This window comes from Mobula birostris, chromosome 2, assembly GCF_030028105.1.
Source record: "Mobula birostris isolate sMobBir1 chromosome 2, sMobBir1.hap1, whole genome shotgun sequence".
Classification (NCBI taxonomy): Eukaryota; Metazoa; Chordata; class Chondrichthyes; order Myliobatiformes; family Myliobatidae; genus Mobula; species Mobula birostris.
In genome coordinates, this window is record NC_092371.1 from 189113399 (window position 1) to 189135224 (window position 21826).

General features: G+C 43.7%; 1 protein-coding gene across 1 annotated transcript in view; it reads left to right on the forward strand.

Annotated features, from left to right (window-relative positions):
* Positions 1–21826, forward strand: part of LOC140193965 (arf-GAP with SH3 domain, ANK repeat and PH domain-containing protein 2-like) — a 268459-nt gene that overhangs the window by 227346 nt on the left and 19287 nt on the right. Inside the window, exons 18-25 of the mRNA XM_072251199.1 lie at positions 4024–4109; positions 7135–7250; positions 13092–13159; positions 13252–13359; positions 13801–14038; positions 16781–16939; positions 19319–19511; positions 20510–20577. Of these exons, the coding sequence (XP_072107300.1) occupies positions 4024–4109; positions 7135–7250; positions 13092–13159; positions 13252–13359; positions 13801–14038; positions 16781–16939; positions 19319–19511; positions 20510–20577 (1036 nt within the window). The remainder of the gene's footprint in view (positions 1–4023; positions 4110–7134; positions 7251–13091; positions 13160–13251; positions 13360–13800; positions 14039–16780; positions 16940–19318; positions 19512–20509; positions 20578–21826) is intronic.

Genomic DNA, 21826 nt, shown 5'->3' on the forward strand with positions numbered 1-21826 from the left:
CATCTCTAGGAAGAGGTGCAGTTGACGTTTCAGGCCAAGACCCTTCGTCCTGAAACGTCGACTGCACCTCTTCCTAGAGATGCTGCCTGGCCTGCTGCGTTCACCAGCAACTTTGATGTGTGTTGCTTGAATTTCCAGCATCTGCAGAATTCCTGTTGTCTGGAGTATTGTGTTCAGTTTTGGTCACCAAATTACAGGAAGGATATAAGTAAGGTTGAAAGGGTGCAGAGAAGGTTTACAAGGATGTTGCCAGGACTTGAGAAACTGAGTTGCAGAGAAAGGTTGAATAGGCTAGGACTTTATTCCCTGGAGCGTAGAAGAATGAGGGGAGATTTGATAGAGGTATATAAAATTATGATGGGTATAGATAGAGTGAATGCAAGCAGGGTTTTTCCACTGAGGCAAGGGGAGAAAAAAACCAGAGGACATGGGTTAAGGGTGAAGGGGGAAAAGTTTAAAGGGAACATTAGGGAGGGCTTCTACACACAGAGAGTGGTGGGAGTATGGAATGAGCTGCCAGATGAGGTGGTAAATGCGGGTTCTTTTTTAACATTTAAAAATAAATTAGACAGATACATGGATGGGAGGTGTATGGAGGGATATGGTCCGTGTGCAGGTCAGTGGGACTAGGCAGAAAATGGTTCGGCACAGCAAAGAAGGGCCAAAAGGCCTGTTTCTGTGCTGTACTTTCTATGGTTCTATGAAAGGAGTAAGTAGTCGATGTTTCAGGCGAAGACCCTAACGAAAAGGTCTCTGCCCAAAATGTCGACTGTTCACTCTTTTACATAGATGCTGCCTGGCCTGCTGAGCTCTTCCAGCATTTTGCATGTGTTGCTTTTGATTTCCAGATCTGTAGATTTTCTCATTTGTAAGAAGTTTAAGACTATTTAAGGCTTAAGAGGAAATCGGGGTATGAAATGGATTTGGCAGGCAGAGTTAAAGATAACCCCAGGAGGTTCTTTAGTTATATTAAATGATAGAAGAGTGACTAGGGAGAGATAAGGTCCTGTTAAGTTTTTATACTCAAGTTTTTATAATGTCCATTTTTTGGTGTTTACCAAGGAGAATATCATGAATGCCAATGATGGTAATAAGTAGTAAGGTGTTTGATCATATGCATGTTACAAGATCAGAGATATTTGCAGCCTTGAAGCACATTAAAGTGAGCAAATCCCCAAGGCATGACCAAGTGCATTCCTGAACCTTATAGGAGGCTAGGCAAGAAACCACAGAGGCCCTTGTAGAGGTATTTGTTTTATCATTAGCCACTGCTGAGGATCCAGAAGATTGAAAGGTGGCTAATGTTTTCCTGTTGTTCAAGAAAGGTAGCAAGGACAGACCAGGTAAATATAGGCCAGTAAACGTAACTTCAATTGTAGGAAAGCTACTGGAGGGAATTCTGAGGGACAATATCTACCATTATTTAGATCAGGAGTAGTCAGCATAGTTCTGTTTGGTGGGAGGCCATGTCTGGCAATTTTTTGGCTTTTTTGACGTAACAAAAGGGATAGATGAAGGTAGGACAGTAGATGTTCATATGGACTTCAATAGCGTCCTTGATAAGGTCTCACATGGCAGGCTGATTTGGAAGGTTAGGTCGTGTAGGATTCAGGGAAAGCTTGCGAGGTAGATTCAAAACTGGCTTGAGGATAGAAAGCAAAGAGTGATAGTTGAAGGTTGATTCTACAACTGGAGGCATGTGACTAGTGAGGTGGTGTTTGTTATTTTTGTAAATTATTTGGATATAAATGTGCATGTGACAATCTGCAAGTTTGTTGATACTAAATTAGGAGTTCTTGTTGATAGTGAAGCAGGTTACAGTGAATTACAAAGATCTTAAGGAGTTAGGGTGATGGGCAATGGCAAATGGATTACTTAGATAATTCATTTCATAGATAATTTAGATATGTGTGAGGCGATACAATTTAGACATTCACTTCATACTCTGGTTTGTATGGCAGGGCACTAGTAAGTGATGTAGAACAGAGAAATCTTGGAGTACAAGTGCACAGTTCGCTGAAAGTGGCCACGCAAGCAGACCAGGTGGTGAAGGTAGTGTTTAGCATGTTACCTTCATCAGAGCATAGAGTTTAGGAGTAAGGACTTTATGTTGCAGCTTTATAAGTCATTGGTGTGGCCGCACGGAGTATTGTGTACAGGTTTCGTCACCCTGATATGGAAAAGTATTGTCAAGCTGGAGAGGGCACAGAAGGGATTTTCAAGGATGCTGCCTAGATTAGACGGCCTGAGTTATAGGGAGAGATTGGCTATGCTTGATCTTAATTCCCTGGAGATGAGATGTAATCTCATAAAAGTTTAAAAAATCATAAGAGGCATGGATAAATTTGCTGGTCAAGATGGCGCTGAGCTTTGATGTCATGACTTGGACTTAGTCATTTTTTCAGTCTCATAGGGATGATTTTGGGGAAGTAGTGGGGAGTTAGGAGTCAAGTTGTGGTTTATGAAAAGGGATGAGGGGGAATTAGAGGACGGGTAGTAAATATAGAGCTTGGACAGGAGTTTGAGCATTCCATGGCCAAATATCAGCAATCCTGAAAGTCATGTGGACAAGCTCTGAAGAATCCAGTGTCCCTCAGGTCGGAGACCAGTCCTGGTCAGAGCACCGTATGATGGGAATTGCAAGGTCACTGGGTTCTGAGTCTAAGTGAGTCCGGAAATCGAGGTCTGAAGGTCAAATCCAGCGAAGTCCAAAGGGTAATGTTAAAAGTCAAAGTCTAGAGCACAATGAGTATCGAGGTAAAATTCTAAAGATTGATGATTGAAGGTGGAGACCTGACGGAGACATGAGAGTACGTGTCACTTGAGTCAGTGGTCTGTGTGAGTCTGGAAGTCGAGGCTGTAAGGTCAAACGCATGATTACCGAGTCTTGGGGTGAAGTCCTAGGCTCTTTTGAGTCTGAGAATCCAGGGAGAAAGACTGGAGGCCTGGAGGTGACCTGACTGGGATTGGAAGCTTGTCTGTGTGGGTGAGCTAGTGGTTAGATGGGTTGTTCTGCTGTTGATGCCTTGTTTTGTGGTTGTTGTTGCCGCTTGTGTTGTTCTGCAGAACATTGTGGGCATGCTGTGTTGCTGCTGGAATGTGTGGTGACACTTGCGGGCTGCCCCCAGCACATCCTTGGGTGTGTTGGTTGTTAATGCAAGTGATGCATTTCACTGAATGCTTTGATGTACATGTGATAAGTGAATCTGAATCATAGTCTTGTCCTTAATGTTGGGGAGTTCAAAACTAAAGGGCTCAGATACAGGATAAGGGTGGAGAAATTTAAAAAGAATTTGAGAGATAACTTTACGCAGAGGATAGTGAGTACCTGCTATGAGCTGTCAGAGGAAGTGGTTGAGGTGGGTACAAATTGCAACATTTAGGAGGCATTTGGGCAGATAATGGATGGGAAGGGCTTGGAGAATTATGGGCTGAGCACAGGCAACAGGAACTAGCAGGATATATGTTGTTGGCAGCATGAATCCATTGGGCTTGTATCCGTGTTATATTACTCTACAATGGGCTTCAGTGCTTCGTAAGTAAAGACTTCGAGCACAAGAGCAGATAGGGTTTTGGCATGTTTGTCGAACATATATTGGATAGTAACTGGACTATTTTAGTCAATTCTAGTTGTAAAACATTTTGATGGAGGAGTAGTAGCAAGACACAGTGTGGAAACTATAGTCATGATAATCAGGGAACATAGATTAAACTGATGGGCAAGAGATACAGAGAAGATATAAGAGTATTTTCATGCCAGTAGTGGTTATAAGCTGGAATGTGCTGCCTGTAAGGACAGTAGAAACAAAGTCAAGAGAACTTTCAAAAGTGAATTGGATATATACTTAAGGGAAAGTAATTTGCAAGGCTGCAGTGAAAGAACAAGCATAAACTCTGGGCTGAATTGCCATCACCTGTGTTGTAAAAGCAGTGGAGTTCTGTTACTTCTCCAGAGCTCAATAGCTTTGAAATGTATATTTAAAACCATTTTCTCATTGTTTTCTTTTCCATATAATCTGCCAGGAACAAGGAGAAACTGCACTTCATCTTGCGGTAAGATTAGTGGACAGAACATCACTTCATGTAGTTGACTTTCTAGTACAAAACAGGTAAGTATTTTACCATATTTAAGCAAAACCAGCTCCTTTTTAAATTAGTAAAGGTGATTTCATGGGTAATTGATTACATAAGCAGTAGATTTACACTCTACAGGAATCTTACACTTTGGTAGACATCCACAAACTAGATACTGGAGGAACTTAGTGGGTCAGGCAGCATTTATGGAGAGAAATAGATGTTGACATTTCAGGTTGAGACCCTTTATCTGAACTAAAAGATAAGAGAGGTGGTTCATATTAAAACGTTGAGGAGAAGGGGTGGAGTAAGAGTTGGTAAGTGATGAGTGAACCCAGCTGAGGAAGGGCAATGGGCGGATGGGGGAGGGGAGAATAATGGAAGTTATGAAAAAGGCTGGGAGATGTTAGGTGGCAGCAACAAAAGGCTGCAGGCAATGGAATCTGAAAGGGGAACATGGAGCATAGAATCAAGTAAGGGAGATAGAGCACAAACATGAGGAAATCTGCAGATGCTGGAATTTCAAGCAACACATAAAAGTTGCTGGTGAACGCAGCAGGCCAGGCAGCATCTATAGGAAGAGGTACAGTTGACATTTCGGGTTGAGACCCTTCGTTAGGACTAACTGAAAGAGGAGCTAATAAGAGATTTGAAAGTGGGAGGGGGAGGGGGAGATTCGAAATGATAGAAGAAGACAGGAGGGGGAGGGACGGAGCCAAGAGCTGGACAGTTGATTGGCAAAAGGGATATGAGAGGATCATGGGATGGAAGGCCTAGGGAGAAAGAAAGGGGGAGGGGGGAAGCCCAGAGGATGGGCAAGGAGTATAGTGAGAGGGACGGAAGGAGAAAAAGGAGAGAGAGAAAAAGAATATAATAAATAAATAAATAACAGATGGGGTACGAGGAAGAGGTGGGGCATTAACGGAAGTTAGAGAAGTCAATGTTCATGCCATCAGGTTGGAGCCTACCCAGATGGAATATAAGGTGTTGTTCCTCCAACCTGAGTGTGGCTTCATCTTTACAGTAGAGGAGGCCATGGATAGGCATATCAGAATGGGAATGGGACGTGGAATTAAAATGTGTGGCCACTGGGAGATCCTGCTTTCTCTGGCAGACAGAGCGTAGGTGTTCAGTGAAACGGTCTCCCAGTCTGCGTCGGGTCTCGCCAATATATAGAAGGCGGGATCCCACCACTAAGCACATCTTTCCCTCCCCACCTCTCTCTGCTTTCTGCAGGGATCGCTCCCTACGCGACTCCCTTGTCCATTCGTCCCCCCCATCCCTCCCCACTGATCTCCCTCCTGGCACTTATCCTTGTAAGCGGAACAAGTGCTACACATGCCCTTACACTTCCTCCCTCACTACCATTCATGGCCCCAGGCAGTCCTTCCAGGTGAGGCGACACTTCACCTGAGTTGGCTGGGGTGATATACTGCGTCCAGTGCTCCCGATGCGGCCTTCTATATGTTGGGGAGACCCAACGCAGACCGGGAGATGGTTTTGCTGAACACCTACACTCTGTCCGCCAGAGAAAGCAGGATCTCCCAGTGGCCACACATTTTAATTCCATGTCCCATTCCCATTCTGATATGTCTATCCCTGGCCTCCTCTACTGTCAAGATGAAGCCACAGTCAGGTTGGAGGAACAACACCTTATATTCCGTCTGGGTAGCCTCCAACCTGATGGCATGAACATTGACTTCTCAAACCTCCGTTAATGCTCCACCTCCCCCTTCGTACCCCATCCGTTATTGATTTATTTATTTATTTATTTATTATTATATACATATATATTCTTCTTCTCTCTCCTTTTTCTCCCTGTGTCCCTCTCACTATACTCCTTGCCCATCCTCTGGGCTTCCCCTCCCCTCCCCGCTTGTCCTTCTTCCCAGACCTCCTTCCCATGATCCTCTCGTATCCCTTTTGCCTATCACCTGTCTAGCTCTTGGCTCCATCCCTCCCCCTCCTGTCTTCTCCTATCATTTTGGATCTCCCCCTCCCCCTCCAACTTTCAAATCTCTTACTAAGTCTTCCTTCAGTTAGTCCTGACGAAGGGTCTCGGCCTGAAACGTCGACTGCACCTCTTCCTACAGATGCTGCCTGGCCTGCTGCGTTCACCAGCAACTTTTATGTGTGTTGGTTGAAGGGAGATAGGGAAAGTGGATGGTAAGAGTAAGGCTGAAAACCAATGGAGGAGTGTGAAGGTGATGAGCAGATAGTGGGGAAAGAAACAGGGTGACTGGAGTGTGTGTGAAGGAACTGGGTAGATCAGGAAGGGAGAGAAACGATAAAGGGAGTGCAGTTTACCTGAAACTGGAGAGTTAAGTGTTCATGTTGTGGGGTTGTAAACTACCCAGGTAAGCTCCGAGCTGCTGTTCCTTTAGTTTGCACTTAGCCTTGCCCTGGATGAATGTCGTGGAGTTCAAAGCCTTGTCTTGAAAAAGATGCAGTAAAGATAGAAAGTGAGAAAAAGGAACTGTGTCCTTACAAGAGATAGAGTGGGAGGAGGTGTAGTCTAGCTGTGGGAGTTTGAGGATTTGTAGTAGTCTGAGACTGATGCAAATTAAGAATGGAGAGAGAGGTGTTGGACCTGAACTAAGTGAATTTTAGTACCTTCAGCATCTTATTTGTTGCTCCGGATTCCAGCATCTGCATTCTCTTTTGACTTCAATTTGGACATCTGCTCTTCAGCCTCACTCAGCTAGGTAGATGACAATAGCAGTAATCTTTGTCTTATCCAATGTCTTGTACATTTGGAAAACCAATATTAACTAATTGTGAGAATCTCAAAAGAAATAATACCCGCTTTCCATGAGAATGGGTCCTCAACTCGAAGAGATTTTAGTGAAATGTAACTTTATACTATATAATTATTCAGACCATTTAGCCCAGTTATGTAAAGTTGTATTGTTTTTGATATTACCTTAAATGTTTGCATTACATTATTAAAAGGAAATTGTCATAAATGTAAATCAAATACTGTATTTGGTTGTGAAGTGCTTCAATATATCATTTTAAAATGTAACCCTGTATATGAATTGCTCATATTTGATCCAACAGTGGGAATCTTGATAAACAGACTAACAAAGGCAGTACAGCATTACACTATTGCTGTCTAAATGATAACGTGGAGTGTCTTAAGTTGCTTTTGAGGGGCAAAGCTTCCATTGAAATAGGTATGTTCCTTTAAAATCATATTTCTTTTAATGCTTGACTGTCCCTTCTATAAATAAGCATTGTTTAATATCTTTGTACAAGAACAGAAGTGACAAATGTCTGCCAGATCATTCAGTTTCTTGAAAGAGGAAACAAAATAAGATATGGTTCGTAAACATTTTGTGCCTCGTTTTCCTTTCCCAATTCTGACCTTTGACAGAGTTGGCAAAGGAAGACGAGGCTCATGAAGATCAAGTGAACAAAATAGAATTTGAAATACTCCTCGATAACTATGTCAAGTTGGGCTCAATCTGGCCATATGTAGTATTACATATGAATTATTAATGACCTCCGATAATGTTTTTTGTGCGTGAGCTGTTTAAGTAAGAGTCTTTCTCATTTTAGCTAAATTTACACCTGTGTAGTCGCGTGCAAATGCGCTACTAAAGAAACACATGGAGGCAGAGAGCTTAACTCAGAATGCCTTTACTGATTCAAAATTGTGTGCTTAAATCTCCCCTCCCATGGGCCCCTGCGACCCGCAGGGCGGATGTGACGTCAGACTGTCCTCGGAAGGTCCACCCCAAGCGGGTAGTTCCAAATGTGCTACCGCGTGTCTGCCCGCGGCTCCCGATGGCGGTTTGAGTCCCGCGTGTGCGGGCCCCCACACCCTCCCACCCCCCAGAAACATCCACCAGGGGAGTGGAGCCCCCAGTCTGTGTGGCTTGCCTGGGTGGCCGGTCTCGCCGGCGCGGTGCGGGTACCCTCACTGGTTGCTCACTGTCCAAGTGCGCCGGTTTGAAACGGTCCACTGTAAAAGTCTCTTCCCAGCCACCCACCTCCATGACACACGTGGTTCCGTTGTGCCGGATCACCTTGAAGGGTCCCTCGTACGGCTGCTGTAGAGGTGACCAGTGCATGCCCCTGCGAATAAAAACTTACTCACAGTCTGGGAGGTCTTTAGGGGTGAAGGATGGTGTGGGACCATGCCTGGAGGTCGGGACCGGTGCCAAGGTCCCTACCTTGTCCCGCAGCCTCGTTAGCACCACTGCTGGAGTTTCTTCCAAACCTCGGGCCTCTGGTATGAACTTGTCTGGGACCTTCAGGGGGCACCGTAGACCAGTTCTACCGAGGAGGTGTCCAGGTCCTCCTTGCGGGCTGTGCGGATGCCCAGTAGGACCCAGGGAAGCTCGCCTGTCCAGTTGGGGCCCCTGAGACGCGCCATCAGGGCCGACTTGAGATGCCGGTGGAATCGCTCTACCAAACCGTTGGACTGGGGATGGTACGCTGTGGTGTGACGCAGCTGGGTGCCCAGGAGCTGCGCCAGTGCTGTCCACACACCAGATGTGAACTGTGCCCCTCTGTCGGAGGTGATGTCCGTTAGGAGGCCAAACCTGGCGATCCAGTTTGCAATGAGTGTCCTGGCGCAGGACTCAGTGGACGTGTCTGCGAGCAGTATGGCTTCTGGCCATCTGTGAACCTGTCTGCCATGGTAAAGATATACCTGGCGCCCTGGGAGACCTGCAGGGAGCCGACACTGTCCACGTGGATGTGTTGGAACCTTCTGTGCGTCGGCTGGAACCGCTGGAGGGGAGCCTTCACGTGCCGCTGGACGTTGGCGGTCTGGCAGTGTACGCAGGTCCTGGCCCAGTGTCTGACCTGTTTGTGCAAACCATGCCAGATGGATCTGTCGCCTACCAGCTTGATGGACGCCGGGATGGACGGGTGGGCCAGGTCGTGCAGCGTGTCGAACACCCGGCGCCTCCATGCTGCTGGTACCACGGGTTGGGGTTTGCCGGTAGACACGTCGCACAGGAGTTGATCCACTGCTGGGCCGATGGAGAGTCCTGTAACTGGAGCCCCGAAGCGGTGGTGCGGTAAGCCGGGATCTCGATGTCCGACCGTTGTGCCTCCACCAGTGCTGCGTAGTCTATTCCTGAGGACGATATGCCTACAGAGTGGAGGCAGGGGCGAGACAGTGTGTCGGCGACGACGTTGTTCTTCCCTGCGATGTGGCGGACGTCCATGGTGAATTCTAAAATAAAGGACAGGTGCCTCTGCTGCCGAGCCGACCATGGGTCCAATACCTTGGCCAGTGCGAAGGTGAGGGGCTTGTGGTCCATATACACAGTGAACTCCCTTTCCTCCAGGAAGTACCGGAAATGCCGGACAGCCAGGTAGAGTGCCAGCAACTCTCTGTCGAAAGCGCTGTACTTCACCTCTGGTGGCCGTAGGTGCCGGCTAAAGAAAGCGAGTGATTGCCACTGGTCCTCGACAAGCTGCTCCAGGACTCCGCCGACTGCCGTGTCGGAAGCGTCGACTGTGAGTGCCGTGGGTACATCGACTCTCGGGTGCACTAGGAGGGCTGCCTTTGCCAGCGCCTCCTTGGCCTGCTCGAACGCCTCTGTGGACTCCACGTCCCGTGCCACTTCTTTGGCCTTGCCGGCCATCAGGCTGAACAAGGGTCTCATGATGTGTGTCGCCGCTGGCACGAACCGATGATAAAAGTTGACCGTCCCTACGAACTGCTGCAGGCCCTTGACCGTGCTGGGCTTGGGGAACTGGCGGATGGTCTGGACCTTGTCCGGTAGGGAAACTGCGCCATGTCGGTTGACTCTGTGGTCCAAGAAGTTGATCTCCGTCAGACCAAACTGGCACTTCGCTGGATTGATTGCCAGTCCGTGGTCACTCAGGCATTGGCAGAACTGGCGCAAATGTGCCACGTGCTCTTGGTGCGAACTGCTGGCCACCAGGATATCGTCCAAGTAAATGAAAACGAAATCCAGGCTGCGTCCCACTGAGTCCATGAGCCTTTGGAAAGTTTGGGCTGCATTCTTGAGACCAAAAGGCATCCTCAGGAATTTGAACAAGCCGAACGGGGTGATGAGGGCTGTCTTGGGCATGTTGTTGGGGTGCACTAGGATCTGATGGTATCCCCTGACCAGGTCGATTTTCGAGAAGATGGTCGCTCTTTGCAGGTTCGCCGTGAAGTCCTGGATGTGGGGTATCTGTCGGCAGTTGTAGCGTCGTTGAGCCTCCTGTAGTTTCCGCAGGGCCTCCATCCTCCTGCAGACTTGGGCACCATGTGCAGCGGGGATGCCCACGGGCTGTCTGAGTGGCGTAGGATTCCCATCTCTTCCATCTTATGGAACTCCTTCTTGGCGAGGTGGAGCTTGTCGGGTGGGAGCCCTGCGAGCTCGGGCATGCAGCGGCGGTCCTTGTGTGGGGATGTGGTGCTGCATGCCGTGCTTGGGGTCGGCCACGGAGAACTGCGGGATGACTATGGAGGGGAATTCCGCCAACACCCTGGCGAATTCATTACCCAAGAGGATCATGGAATCCAGGAGGAGGGCCGGTAGCTTGGCTTCTCCGTGCTGGAAAGACTGGAACGTCTTGGCATGAACCAAACGCCGGCCTTTTAGGTTGACCAGGAGGCAGTTGGCTTGTAGGAAATCTGCCCCTAGTAGTGGCTGTGACACCGCTGCCAACGTGAAAGTCCATGTGAAACGGCTGGACCCGAAATGCAGTGAGATAGTTCGCGGGCCGTACGTCTGAATACTGGTGCCATTTGCAGCAGTGAGTTCGGGGCCTGTGACCACGTTACAAGTGTTCATGTTCGAGGGGGGGACTATGCTGACTTCGGCCCTGGTGTCTACCAGGAAGCGCCTCCCGGAGTTTAAGTCCCGGAGGTACAGGAGGCTGTCTGGGTGGCCAGCTGTCGTTTCCCGGAAAAGCACATGGTGGACGGCAGTGACGCGCGCCTGAGCCCCATCTTTGGTGATAGAAACACCATTGTTCCGAATTTGTGGCTTTTTCCCCCGTGGGTCTCGACGGCTTTGGGACGCGCAATCATGGCTTGGCCAATGGAGGCTGCTCCACATTGCTTGCTCTGCCAAAGGGCGTCTGCTTTAGCCGCGACCCTGCATGGGTTGCTGAAATCTTCACTCGCGAAGAGGAGGCGAATGTTCTCTGGCATTTGCTCGAGGAACAAATGTTCAAATAAAAGGCACGGCTTATGGCCGTCCCTGAGTGCCAGCATATCATTCATGAGCTCGGATGGCGTGCGGCCCCCCAGGCCGTCCATGTGTAGGAGCCGCGCGGCCCGTTCGTGGCGGAAGTGTCCAAAAGTACGGGTCAGGAGCGCCTTAAGCTTAGTGTACCTGTCCTCCGTTGGTGGCTGGCATAGGAAGTCGATTATCCGGCCTGCCTTCTCCTGGTCGAGCGTGCTGACCACGTAGTAGTACCACGTGGCGTCGGCTGTAATGTCTCTGATATTGAACTGGGCCTCAGCCTGCTCGAACCAAACGTGGGGCTGAGTGGCCCAGAAAGTCGGGAGCTTCAGAGAGACCCCGCTGTGTGAGTTGCTCGAACTCATGGCTGGTCGCTGAGTCGCTGGTGCCAGATGCCGTCTGGAACGCCGGGGTCACCAATGTAGTCGTGCACAAACGCACTACTAAAGAAACACACAGAGGCAGAGAGAGCTGAACTCAGAATGCTTTTACTGATCCAAAATCGCACGCTTAAATCTCCCCTCCCATGGGCCCCTGCGACCCGCAGGGCGGACATGGCGTCAGACTGTCCCCGGAAGGTCTGCCCCAAGCGGGTAGTTCCAAACGCGCTACTGCATGTCTGCCCACGGCTCCCGATGGCGGTTCGAGTCCCGTGTGTGCGGGCCGCCACACTTGTAAATTTTCATTAAAACAGTACAGTTTAATTCCTTGAGCTATGGTCACATTTAAGGTTAGAATGAAATCAATTTATTCTTTGCCTATATAAATGCATCAAATGTAACAGGCTGAATTAAAGGTTGGTTATGATGAATTGGACTATGCAAAATAATAAGGCACTTCATATAGATCTTAATTTATGGAAGAGTATGGACAGTGATCTGAGGAAGATTGTTTCTGTTACTTGGTAACAAGGGACATAGATTGTGGACTACCGCAGGAAAAATACGAGTATAAGTGGGTGGAGGGTCATTGGAATTTTTTCTCAACTGTCTACTGAAGTATAGAATGCTCAAGTGGCTTTTGAAAGCTTGTTGAATCATTTAAATTGTAAGTAGTTGAGAAGGAAAAATATGAAATGTTACAATAAAAGTGATATGGCACTGCATTTCACTTTTATTGTAACATTTCATGCATGAACACGTGACTTTTCTTATATTAACATAGAAGTGATGGGCTAAATGACTTTGATCTTGTTTATGTGGTGATTGCTATAATTTAGTGATAAACATTTTAAAAGACTTCATTCAAGAATAACTCCTGCAGCAGGATCTAAATGCTTTCTTCTGCATTCTTTCTCAGTAAGAGTTCCAAATCATGTACTATTTAACGTTTTGTATTTGCATATGAGAAAGTTAAACAGAGAATAGCCTAACCTGCAAACTAATGGTATAAACTGAACATTTTTCAATAACAGTATTTGAAACTATAAAGAGACACTATGTTGATGCAGCTCTCCTGAGGTTTCTGTAAATTTACCCAAACTAGTATACGAAAGAAACCCATTGTGAAGATAAAGTGAACTCTTGCTAGAGGATATTTGTTTTCAAACCCTGATCGGAAGAAATAAATGCTGTTTCTGAAATAATAATTCAACACACCCTCAGTATGCAAGATTTTGCCACTCTACATAATGAAAAAGTATTGAAGAGATGATTGAAAATTTCAGTTGATTATGTATCAGTACTGCTGAGTTTTCTTTGTTAACATGTAGCTTTTGCATATCTGAAATCCAATGTTTTTATATTTGGTAAAGGTCTTGAAACCTACAGCTAAGACACTTTAAATCTTAGTATGACAGATTTGTTCAATTTAAAATGAATATTTTGAATGGATTATGTTGTTTCATTTTAGCCAATGAAGCAGGGGAAACACCACTTGATATAGCTAAACGCTTAAAACATGCTCAGTGTGAAGAAGTGGTACGTTCTATATTTACTTTATTCTTATTGTAATTATTCCAATATATCACTTATATTTATGCAACTTTAAAAATCATGATTTTGATTTTCAGCTTATACAATCATTATCAGGAAAATTCAACGCACATGTGCATGTAGAATATGAATGGAGGTTGCATCATGAAGATTTGGATGAAAGTGATGATGATATTGAAGACAAGGTAGAGATGTGACAGTCAGAGACATATTCCCTTAATGTTTTTTTTATTTCTTCTTAAAGTTTTATCTGCTGTATTTGTAAATGTTTATCAATTAAAGCAATATAATGCTTTTTCCAGGTAGTTGCCCTGGCGCCATCCAGAATTATTACTGCTTAGACAGTTTTGTTGCTTTTCTATGTAGACCTCAGTTGTAATCCTGAGTGTTGGGCATATCAAAGCTTTTGAAATCTTCCAAGTCTTAACTTAAATTATCTGATTCAAAAGGACCACATTTATACCGCTAGAATCCTGCTGGAATTCTGATTTTAATATTTTATGCTAACCATATGAGGTAGTACCGCAGATAAATATAAAATGTTGTGTAGGACTGCAAATGGAGGAGAGTGTTGAATGAGAATTTTTCAACCTTATTGAAGCTCTAACAAAACCCATCCTTTTCAGCAATCCAGTCCCAATAGACCCATCAGTTTCTATCAATTATCGTATCAGTCAGGAGTAAACCAGCTTCAGCCTCCAGCATCCCATGCAGTGCTGCCGAGAGATTCGACCATTAAAGACAAGCAGCGACCATTCATTCCAAGTATGCTGAATAACGAGACATATGGAACTGTACTGAGCTCTAGCCCTCCTCCTCCTGTAACGATTGCTCCTCCTCTTCCGCCAAGGAACATCAACAAAGGTGAGTCATTTGCATCTGAGGGAAGTTGATGTTTTTTTCAACACTTATGTGTTCTAATATATTTTAACCATATTTTCCCTTAATTAATAACAGGTTCTGGAAAGTTAGAAGGATGAATGTTAAATAGTACAGAAATTGCTGGGATGGTTGAGGGGTGGTAGAAGAAAATTGACAGTGTTTTGCCAAACTGGATTCAACCCACTGACCTCTGGGCATGACTTCAGCATTGTGGGCTGTGAATGAATAAGTATCTTGAGAGAGAGATGTATATTACTGGCTACTGAATGCTAGGTGATCACAGAGCACTATTAACCCTTCAGTTTAAAGTTTAATCACAGACTGTCAATAGCCCACCAGTTAAAATGAGGTGAGAAAAACATCATTTGAGGAACTCAGTCAATCTTGGGGAAGCATGTTACTGATTGTTTAGATCTCACAGCTGCTCTCTACCTGTTGGAGGGAAAAAAATGGTATTTTTGCTTGGAGATGACTGTCTGCTCTTCTGAGTTTGCACTTTCGTAGTTCGATCTATCACACTGGGATGGGTTCCACTTCTGTTACTTAGACCATAGATGAGGACCAAGATGTTCAATAGCAAAAGCAATCTGCTGATCACTAATTCCCTGCAACAGAGGTGTTCTGTCTTTTCTCTGACTTCAGTGAGGGGTGCCAAGGATTACATGTACTTTTGAATATGCCTTTAAGTGTATCACGTTGCAAAACAATCTTTATTTCAGACAGACAACAGACAAATCTTATTTGTGACATTAATAAGACCCTACATCTGTACCTTTATAATATTACCCCAGTAGCCCCTTTCACAGTAGAAATGTGTTAATTCTCTATTCCCCTCCCCTCTTTCCTTTACATTTATGGGTTTGTGACCAGCGCTTTGCTTTTGCTTCAAAGATTTGTTCTTCCATGCTTTGGTTATCTCTAGACTTGACCTGGTCTGAGTTCCCCAATACATTCTCCATTGCCTCATTCCCCAATCATCCACTTGTTCATTGATTTATATTGGCTTTTGGTTAAGCAATGCCTGTATTTTAAATACGTCCCTTTTTTTAAAACTCACTCCATGGCTTTGCTCTCTCTAGCTTTGAAGCTATTTCCAATTCTACAACTTTCTAAAATGCCCTCCACCCTGCCATTTCTGGTCTTTTAAACATCTCCAATTTTAACCACTTCGCCATACATAAGAAGCTCATCATCACATCAGTCCAACTTAATCCTGTAATCATCAGGAGTGTGGAGTGGAGGGAAGTACTAAACAGGGAACAGAGTTTCTAAAAGACACCAAAGAAAATGGCTTAGGCTTTCCTTGATTTTGTGTTGATAAGGCATTGCGGAAGGGGTGCGTCCAAAGTTTTCCATCCATGGCAGACAACATCAATTATACTGCAGAAACTGGAAGGGGAAATTAAGTCATTGTAGATGATCCAGCTATTGAAAGGAGGAGGTGTGTTGGAGCAAGTTGGTGTGATCTGCATACAGGCTGAGGAGTATTTGACCATTATCACATGGGATGTCATTTTATTACAGCTGCCTTAGTACTGTTCAGCAGGTGGGTATCATAGACAAATTGTATTTAGAGAGCATGTGAAGGGAGGTAGGCGATTAATTGGAGAAAGATGTGAAGTTGTGGAAACTACATGGGGGAACCTTGGAAGAAGTCTAGGAACAGACGGGGAAGAGGGCAAAGTAGCAGAGGTTACTGATCAGATTATATTAAAGTTGATTTTTTATTTCCATAAATAGTGGAATATTCTTTTGTGCTATGGAGATAAATAAAGAATAATACAAATCCTAAAAGATATCATTATTCAAATTTCAACTTTCAAGTTTAGTTATAATTCAACCATACATGAATATAGCCAAATGAAACAGCGTCCCTCTGCGGCCAAGGTGGAAAACACATTACCAACAGCACATAGCATGTTGCACACTGCACGTAGCACAAATAGCACATATGGTTATGATTTCAAAAAAACATACAGTCACAAAGAAAAAAATATAGCCTAAGTCCCGAATTGTCCTGGTCCAGCTTGTTCTTCCACCGAGTGATCACCAGAGGGCAGCACTGACAGGAGGGGCCAGCTCCCAAGGCAGTATGAAATCCAGCAACACAAGCCAGTTCCAGTGTTCTTTCGCTGGCAACCGCAAGAGGCGCATCCATGGCATAAGGGCCTTGTCTGCCCAACAACTGAAAACGCAGTTGCCCTGCCATCAGTCTAGCCAGTGAACCAGACGTGCAGTATTTTACATTACCGAACTCCAACATTGTCTTGCGATCACAATAAAAATCACTTGCACCTTTTTTTTTGGACCACACACCTTCTCAGCCCAGTGGCATGAAATAAGCCCAGGTGACAGCACAACAATGGTACGCAGTAAGTCCATCGAGCAACTCACTGATGGGATAATCCTGCAGAAATTGATGTTCTTACTATCCAGTATTAACTTGCAATCGTAAAAGAGACATATGGGACAAATAAATACACCTTTGATTGGACCCAGAGTGGCCGCTGTGTCTGAGCTCTCCACTAAAAGCACACAAAACCTGTCCAATCCCAGTGTCATAGTATTTACATGGTGGCAAGTTAATTTAATATGTTGGTGCAGAAATTGCTTTTGTTTGCAAGGAAATATGCTTCTGAAATTAACAATTTTTAAAATTGTAAGACAGAAGCTGTGATATTATGTGATGTTAATCTGAATTTAATTTTTCTGCATTGAACTTAGCTCAACCTTTGGTTCCTGGTGTTCAGACAACTACATCATCAAGTGTTTGGAAGTCAGCACCAATTGGAATGGATACTACAAGTAGGCAAAGATCTGCTTCAGATCCACCAAATCTTCATCCACCTATACCACCAATCCGTGTGACATCAGCAACAGCAAGTATGTGTGTTGTTGTTATTACAGTTTAGATATTCTTGGCTATTATTATATATCAAGTATGTGTTTGACTTATCCATAAGGCAACTTAATTAACAAGAATGAGATTGTCATTCCTTTTTCTTTGCTGTTTTTACTGGCAATGTGATTCAAAATAATGTGAACTTGTTTGATTTAAATTTGGATTTAACTATTTGCAAGTGATCAAGAGGGAGAGGGAGAAGTGGAGAGTCCATCATCATGACTGACGCCGGCCCCCAGGCCTGAGTCGACGTAATAGTAGTAGTAATTATAGCCCAGCAAACAGCCTGCTGGTAAATGTAAGAAGTGTTTTCAGGTGGTATTTTAATGCAACTGTGAATAACCTGTTCTACACATGAATAATGATCAATAAATAATCCTCTGACCACATTTGGTATTGGTTTGGGTATCATCCAGTTGGTTGAGTAAGAGCATTTGCTACCAACTACTTATACCTATTTTGAAACAAAATGATCTCCTGTAATGGCTTACTTTATAATTTTTTTAAATCTCATTTACATCATCACAGTCTCAGCCATTTTTATAATTTCTTAGTTCTGCAAACACAGAGAGAGGAGAAGAAAACATCTCATGTCCTTGAATTCTGGCTTTTCCATATATCACCTCACCTTGCACCATCCTTGGCAAGCCTATGTTGACACATTTTGGTAAAATAGTCTGGGATCCATTTTCTAAAATCTAATACTGCCTTGAAAATTCACTTCTTAAATCCATTCTCTTATTCATCTGCTATAACATTTCTTGAGCAATAAATCCATATAGGAGTGTCTGGATATTTTTATCAGGTATTTTGAATATCAACTGTAGAAATAATCCCATGGTGATTCCAGTGATTTTTGAGTCATTTGACTACCTTATTGCTTTCGCCCTTTGCATCCTGTTGATAAGAAAGAGGTTGTGTCGAAGATTAAATCCTTAAACAGAAAAGGATTTTCTGATTAAGAATCCTCTTGGCAGTGTGGAGGATCAGCGAGATCTCGGGGTCCATGTCCATAGGACACTCAAAGCTGCTGTGCAGGTTGACAGTGTTGTTAAGAAGGCGTATGATGTGTTGGCCTTCATCATCCGTGGGATTGAGTTCAAGAGCCATGAGGTAACGTTGCAGCTATATAAGACCTTAGAGAACTGTGTTCAGTTCTGGTCACCTCATTATACGAAGGATGGGGATGCTCTAGAGAGAGGGCAGAGGAGATTTACAAGGAAGTTGCCTGGATTGGAAAGCATGCCTTATTAGAATAGGTTGAGAGGTGACTTGATATAGATGTATAAGATGATGAGAGGCATTGATCGTGTGGATAGCCAGAAGCTCTTTCCTAGGGCTGAAATGGCTAACACGAGGGGGCATAGATTTAAGGTGTTTGGAAGTAGGTACAAGGCGGATGTCAGAGGTACGTTTTTCACACAGAGAGTGGTGGGTGAATGGAATGCACTGCCATTGAAGGTGGCAGAGGCAGATACAATAGGGTCTTTTAAGAGACGCTTAGATAGTTACTTGGAGCTTAGAGAAATAGACGGCTATGCAGTAGGGAAATTCTAGGCAGTTTCTAGAGTAGGTTACGTGATTGGCACAACATTGTGGGCTGAAGGGCCTGTAATGTGCTGTAGATTTTTTATGTTCTATGTTCTAGAAGGGATGTTCAAAGACAATGCGTATGATTCATGACAATAAAAAATGCAATTAACAAGAATCATAGGTAACTTTTAAAAATAATTGAATTGTGTTTTTTTTGTTTTTATTGGTACTGGGCTTCTTTATGACCTCTTTGATTTAGAGAGTCCATACATAGCTCTGTTGAACATGAAATATTTAGAACTTCAGACTATTTTGGAAATGATGCGAACTCTTGTGAAAGAACCTAACAAGGCCGCACAATGTACTGGTTTTGAACAGTCATCATTAAGAGTGCTTCTAGCACAACTACGAAGCAAGACAACCAGACATGTCCGCCTGGTTGTGTCCATTGCTGTGCTTGCCAAGACTACTCCAGTATTAGTTCTCAAGTTTGGTTTCTTTACCACTAGAATGGGGAAGTGGATCAGGTGCATGAGAACAACACCACCTGCAGTTTGCCTTCCAAGCCAAATACCAACTGACTTAGAAATACTGTATATTATTCTTTCTTTATTGTTACTGCATCTACTGTAAATCCTGGAACACCTTCCCCAACAGTATTGTATTGTACTACAGCAGTTCAAGAAAGTAATCATCCTTGAATCACCTGAATGGCCATACAGATGGGCAATAACGTGGCCTTTCTGGTTGTGCCCAGATGCTGAAATTGGTAAATAAAAAAGAACTGTATGTCTTTCTTTGTTTTCAAGTTTGTTATTATTCCTTAGACCCTTCACCTCCAACTCCAGTGGCGAAAACTAACAGTGTCATTGAAGCAATGAGCCTGCAGGTAAAGCAGTCACAATCTTCACAGCAGCAACCAGGTTCTCTGCAGCAAGTTTCCCAGAACAAAAAAACACCCCCACCGCCACTGCCTCCACAGCCACCGCTTCGCACTTCACAACAGAAATCATTGTCCAGGTAATAGCTTTTATATATGTAACCTATGACCATGATCGTTTTTTAATGAGTTTCTTTTAGACAATGCGAACAGCTAAAATTGGTGACATGAACAAATTACAAATGACGGTACTGGCTTTTGTAGCATAATCTTTGGTAATATTTCCAAGACATTGGTTGAAAAAGCTGTAGGTTTTTTGAAATAGATGAATGAATTGAGATAGACAAATGATCTTCCTCATTCACTGTGATCTTGTGGCACCTATTCCTGGTTTAAATGAAAATCTCTTTTGGTGTTTCATTTTGTGCCTTTTAAAAAAATATATAGTGCAGTTTTTTCATTTGAGCTGCTCTAAAAATCTGTGGGAATGGTTGAAAAGGATTGTTACATTAAAAAAAAGTTAGAAATTGCAACAATAAGATCAAAAATATATATCTTGTTTTTGATTTCAATCAGTTTTGTTTAATTCTCTACTGTAGTTAATGTCATGTATCTAATTCGGTCATGGGATTTTTTGTGAATGTAACAAATGATTTTGCAGCAATAGGATATTTATTAATGTACTGTGGTGATAAAACTTGTAACTCTGGGGAAGACGGGCTGCTTTTCATCACATATTGTCTGACAATATTTATTTTAAGATTTAAACATTGTTGGATCTGCGCGGATCAACCGTTGCCCTGAGCAAGAAAATTTTACATGGCCTGAAAACTGTGTGGCACTTAAATAAATCATTATATAAAAGAAAATTCATCTGTGTGGCAACTAATGTGTGTGGGAGCATTTCAGTTACGGCGTGGCCACTCAGTTTAGAGGGATTAGTGCCCTAGACTTGCATGGGTGGTTTCATGTGAAGAATCTTGCCAAGTGCCCATCTCGCCAATGTAAAATATTCACTTCCTCAGCTGTATGAAGCAAGGATCTGGGGCAATACTGATAGAAACAGTTACTTGAAGAAAACTATTAACTAAGTAAATTTACTTGGTCATTATAGAACATATCTGTCATCTGTTCACAGTTCTGATCGAACACCCACACCCAAAAGACCATCAACAGTACTTGGATCAGTGCAATCACTGCCTTCAGGTGAATGAGTATATTTTATCAGCAGTTCATCTCTAATGATAAAGATACATTATTGCAGAGTAAATGAACGTTAGTTACATTTTACTCTCTGTAAGATATTTATGATACTTTTGATTTTTTTTGTCCTTTCAATGTAATTAAAGTAGAAGTCTTTTTAATTGGTAGATACCTATACATTATAGGGTTTATCGCATTTTAATGCTTTTTGAACATTGAAAGAGCAGAAATTGATATGAGCACAGGACAGTGTTAGCAGTGGTTAGCACTGATGCCTCACAGCTCCAGATATTCTGATTGCTTCCTGATCTTCGGGTGCTTCTGTGAAGAATTTGAACAGTCTTGCTCTAACCTCAAGGGTTTCACATGGGTGCTCCAGTTTCCACTCACGTACCAAAGACACATCAGTTGATAGGCTAATTGGCAGTTGTAAATTGCCCCTGGTGTTGGATGCTGGGAGAATTGGAGACAGTTGTTGAGTTTATTGTTATATGCACAGGTACAATGAAAGACTTGCAGCAGTGTCACAGACACAAAGGTGGTTGAAAAAGATATGATAAGTAAAATGGAATTTTTTTAGTTGGGTGTTTTTGGTCACAGCAAGCATGCTGGATTGAAAGACTGTTACTGTGCTGTGCAACTGTGACAAGTAATTATTTCCAACTTCTTGTTCAGCTCGTGACAATGTGTATGTTAAATGTTGGGAATTCGCATTCTCTTGCGTTTTCTCACTTGCCCATTAAGTCTCTAGCATAGATGATGACATTGACAGAACTACACATGTTATGCATGTTTAACGTATGAATCCTGGAAATGCCATGGGGCAGTTCTTCAAACATGATTTTAGATTAACTAAATTGATGCCCTGTTATCCAGTTTGCCTGTGGTGGTAGCATATTTGTATCCAAGTCATGACTTCAAGTCTCCAAGGCCCACTTAAATAAGTAACTCTGCATGAATCACTATGATTATACTCTAATTATTTAGCATATGATTTGGACATAAAAATACCTCATGACACACTTCAGATAATAGCATGGCCTTTTTCCTCATGCCCCAGTGGACACTTGTGCATGAGCCAATACAACAGGATAGATTAGTAATACAGACAATCCCCAGGTTAAGAAGGGTTCCATTTGTGAACTGTTCATAAGCCAACTTGATTGTAAACCAGAAATGACATTTTTATTAGTAATCCATATTGTATAATTTTACATACACTTGCTATAATTTCATTTCATTCAGTAGTCAC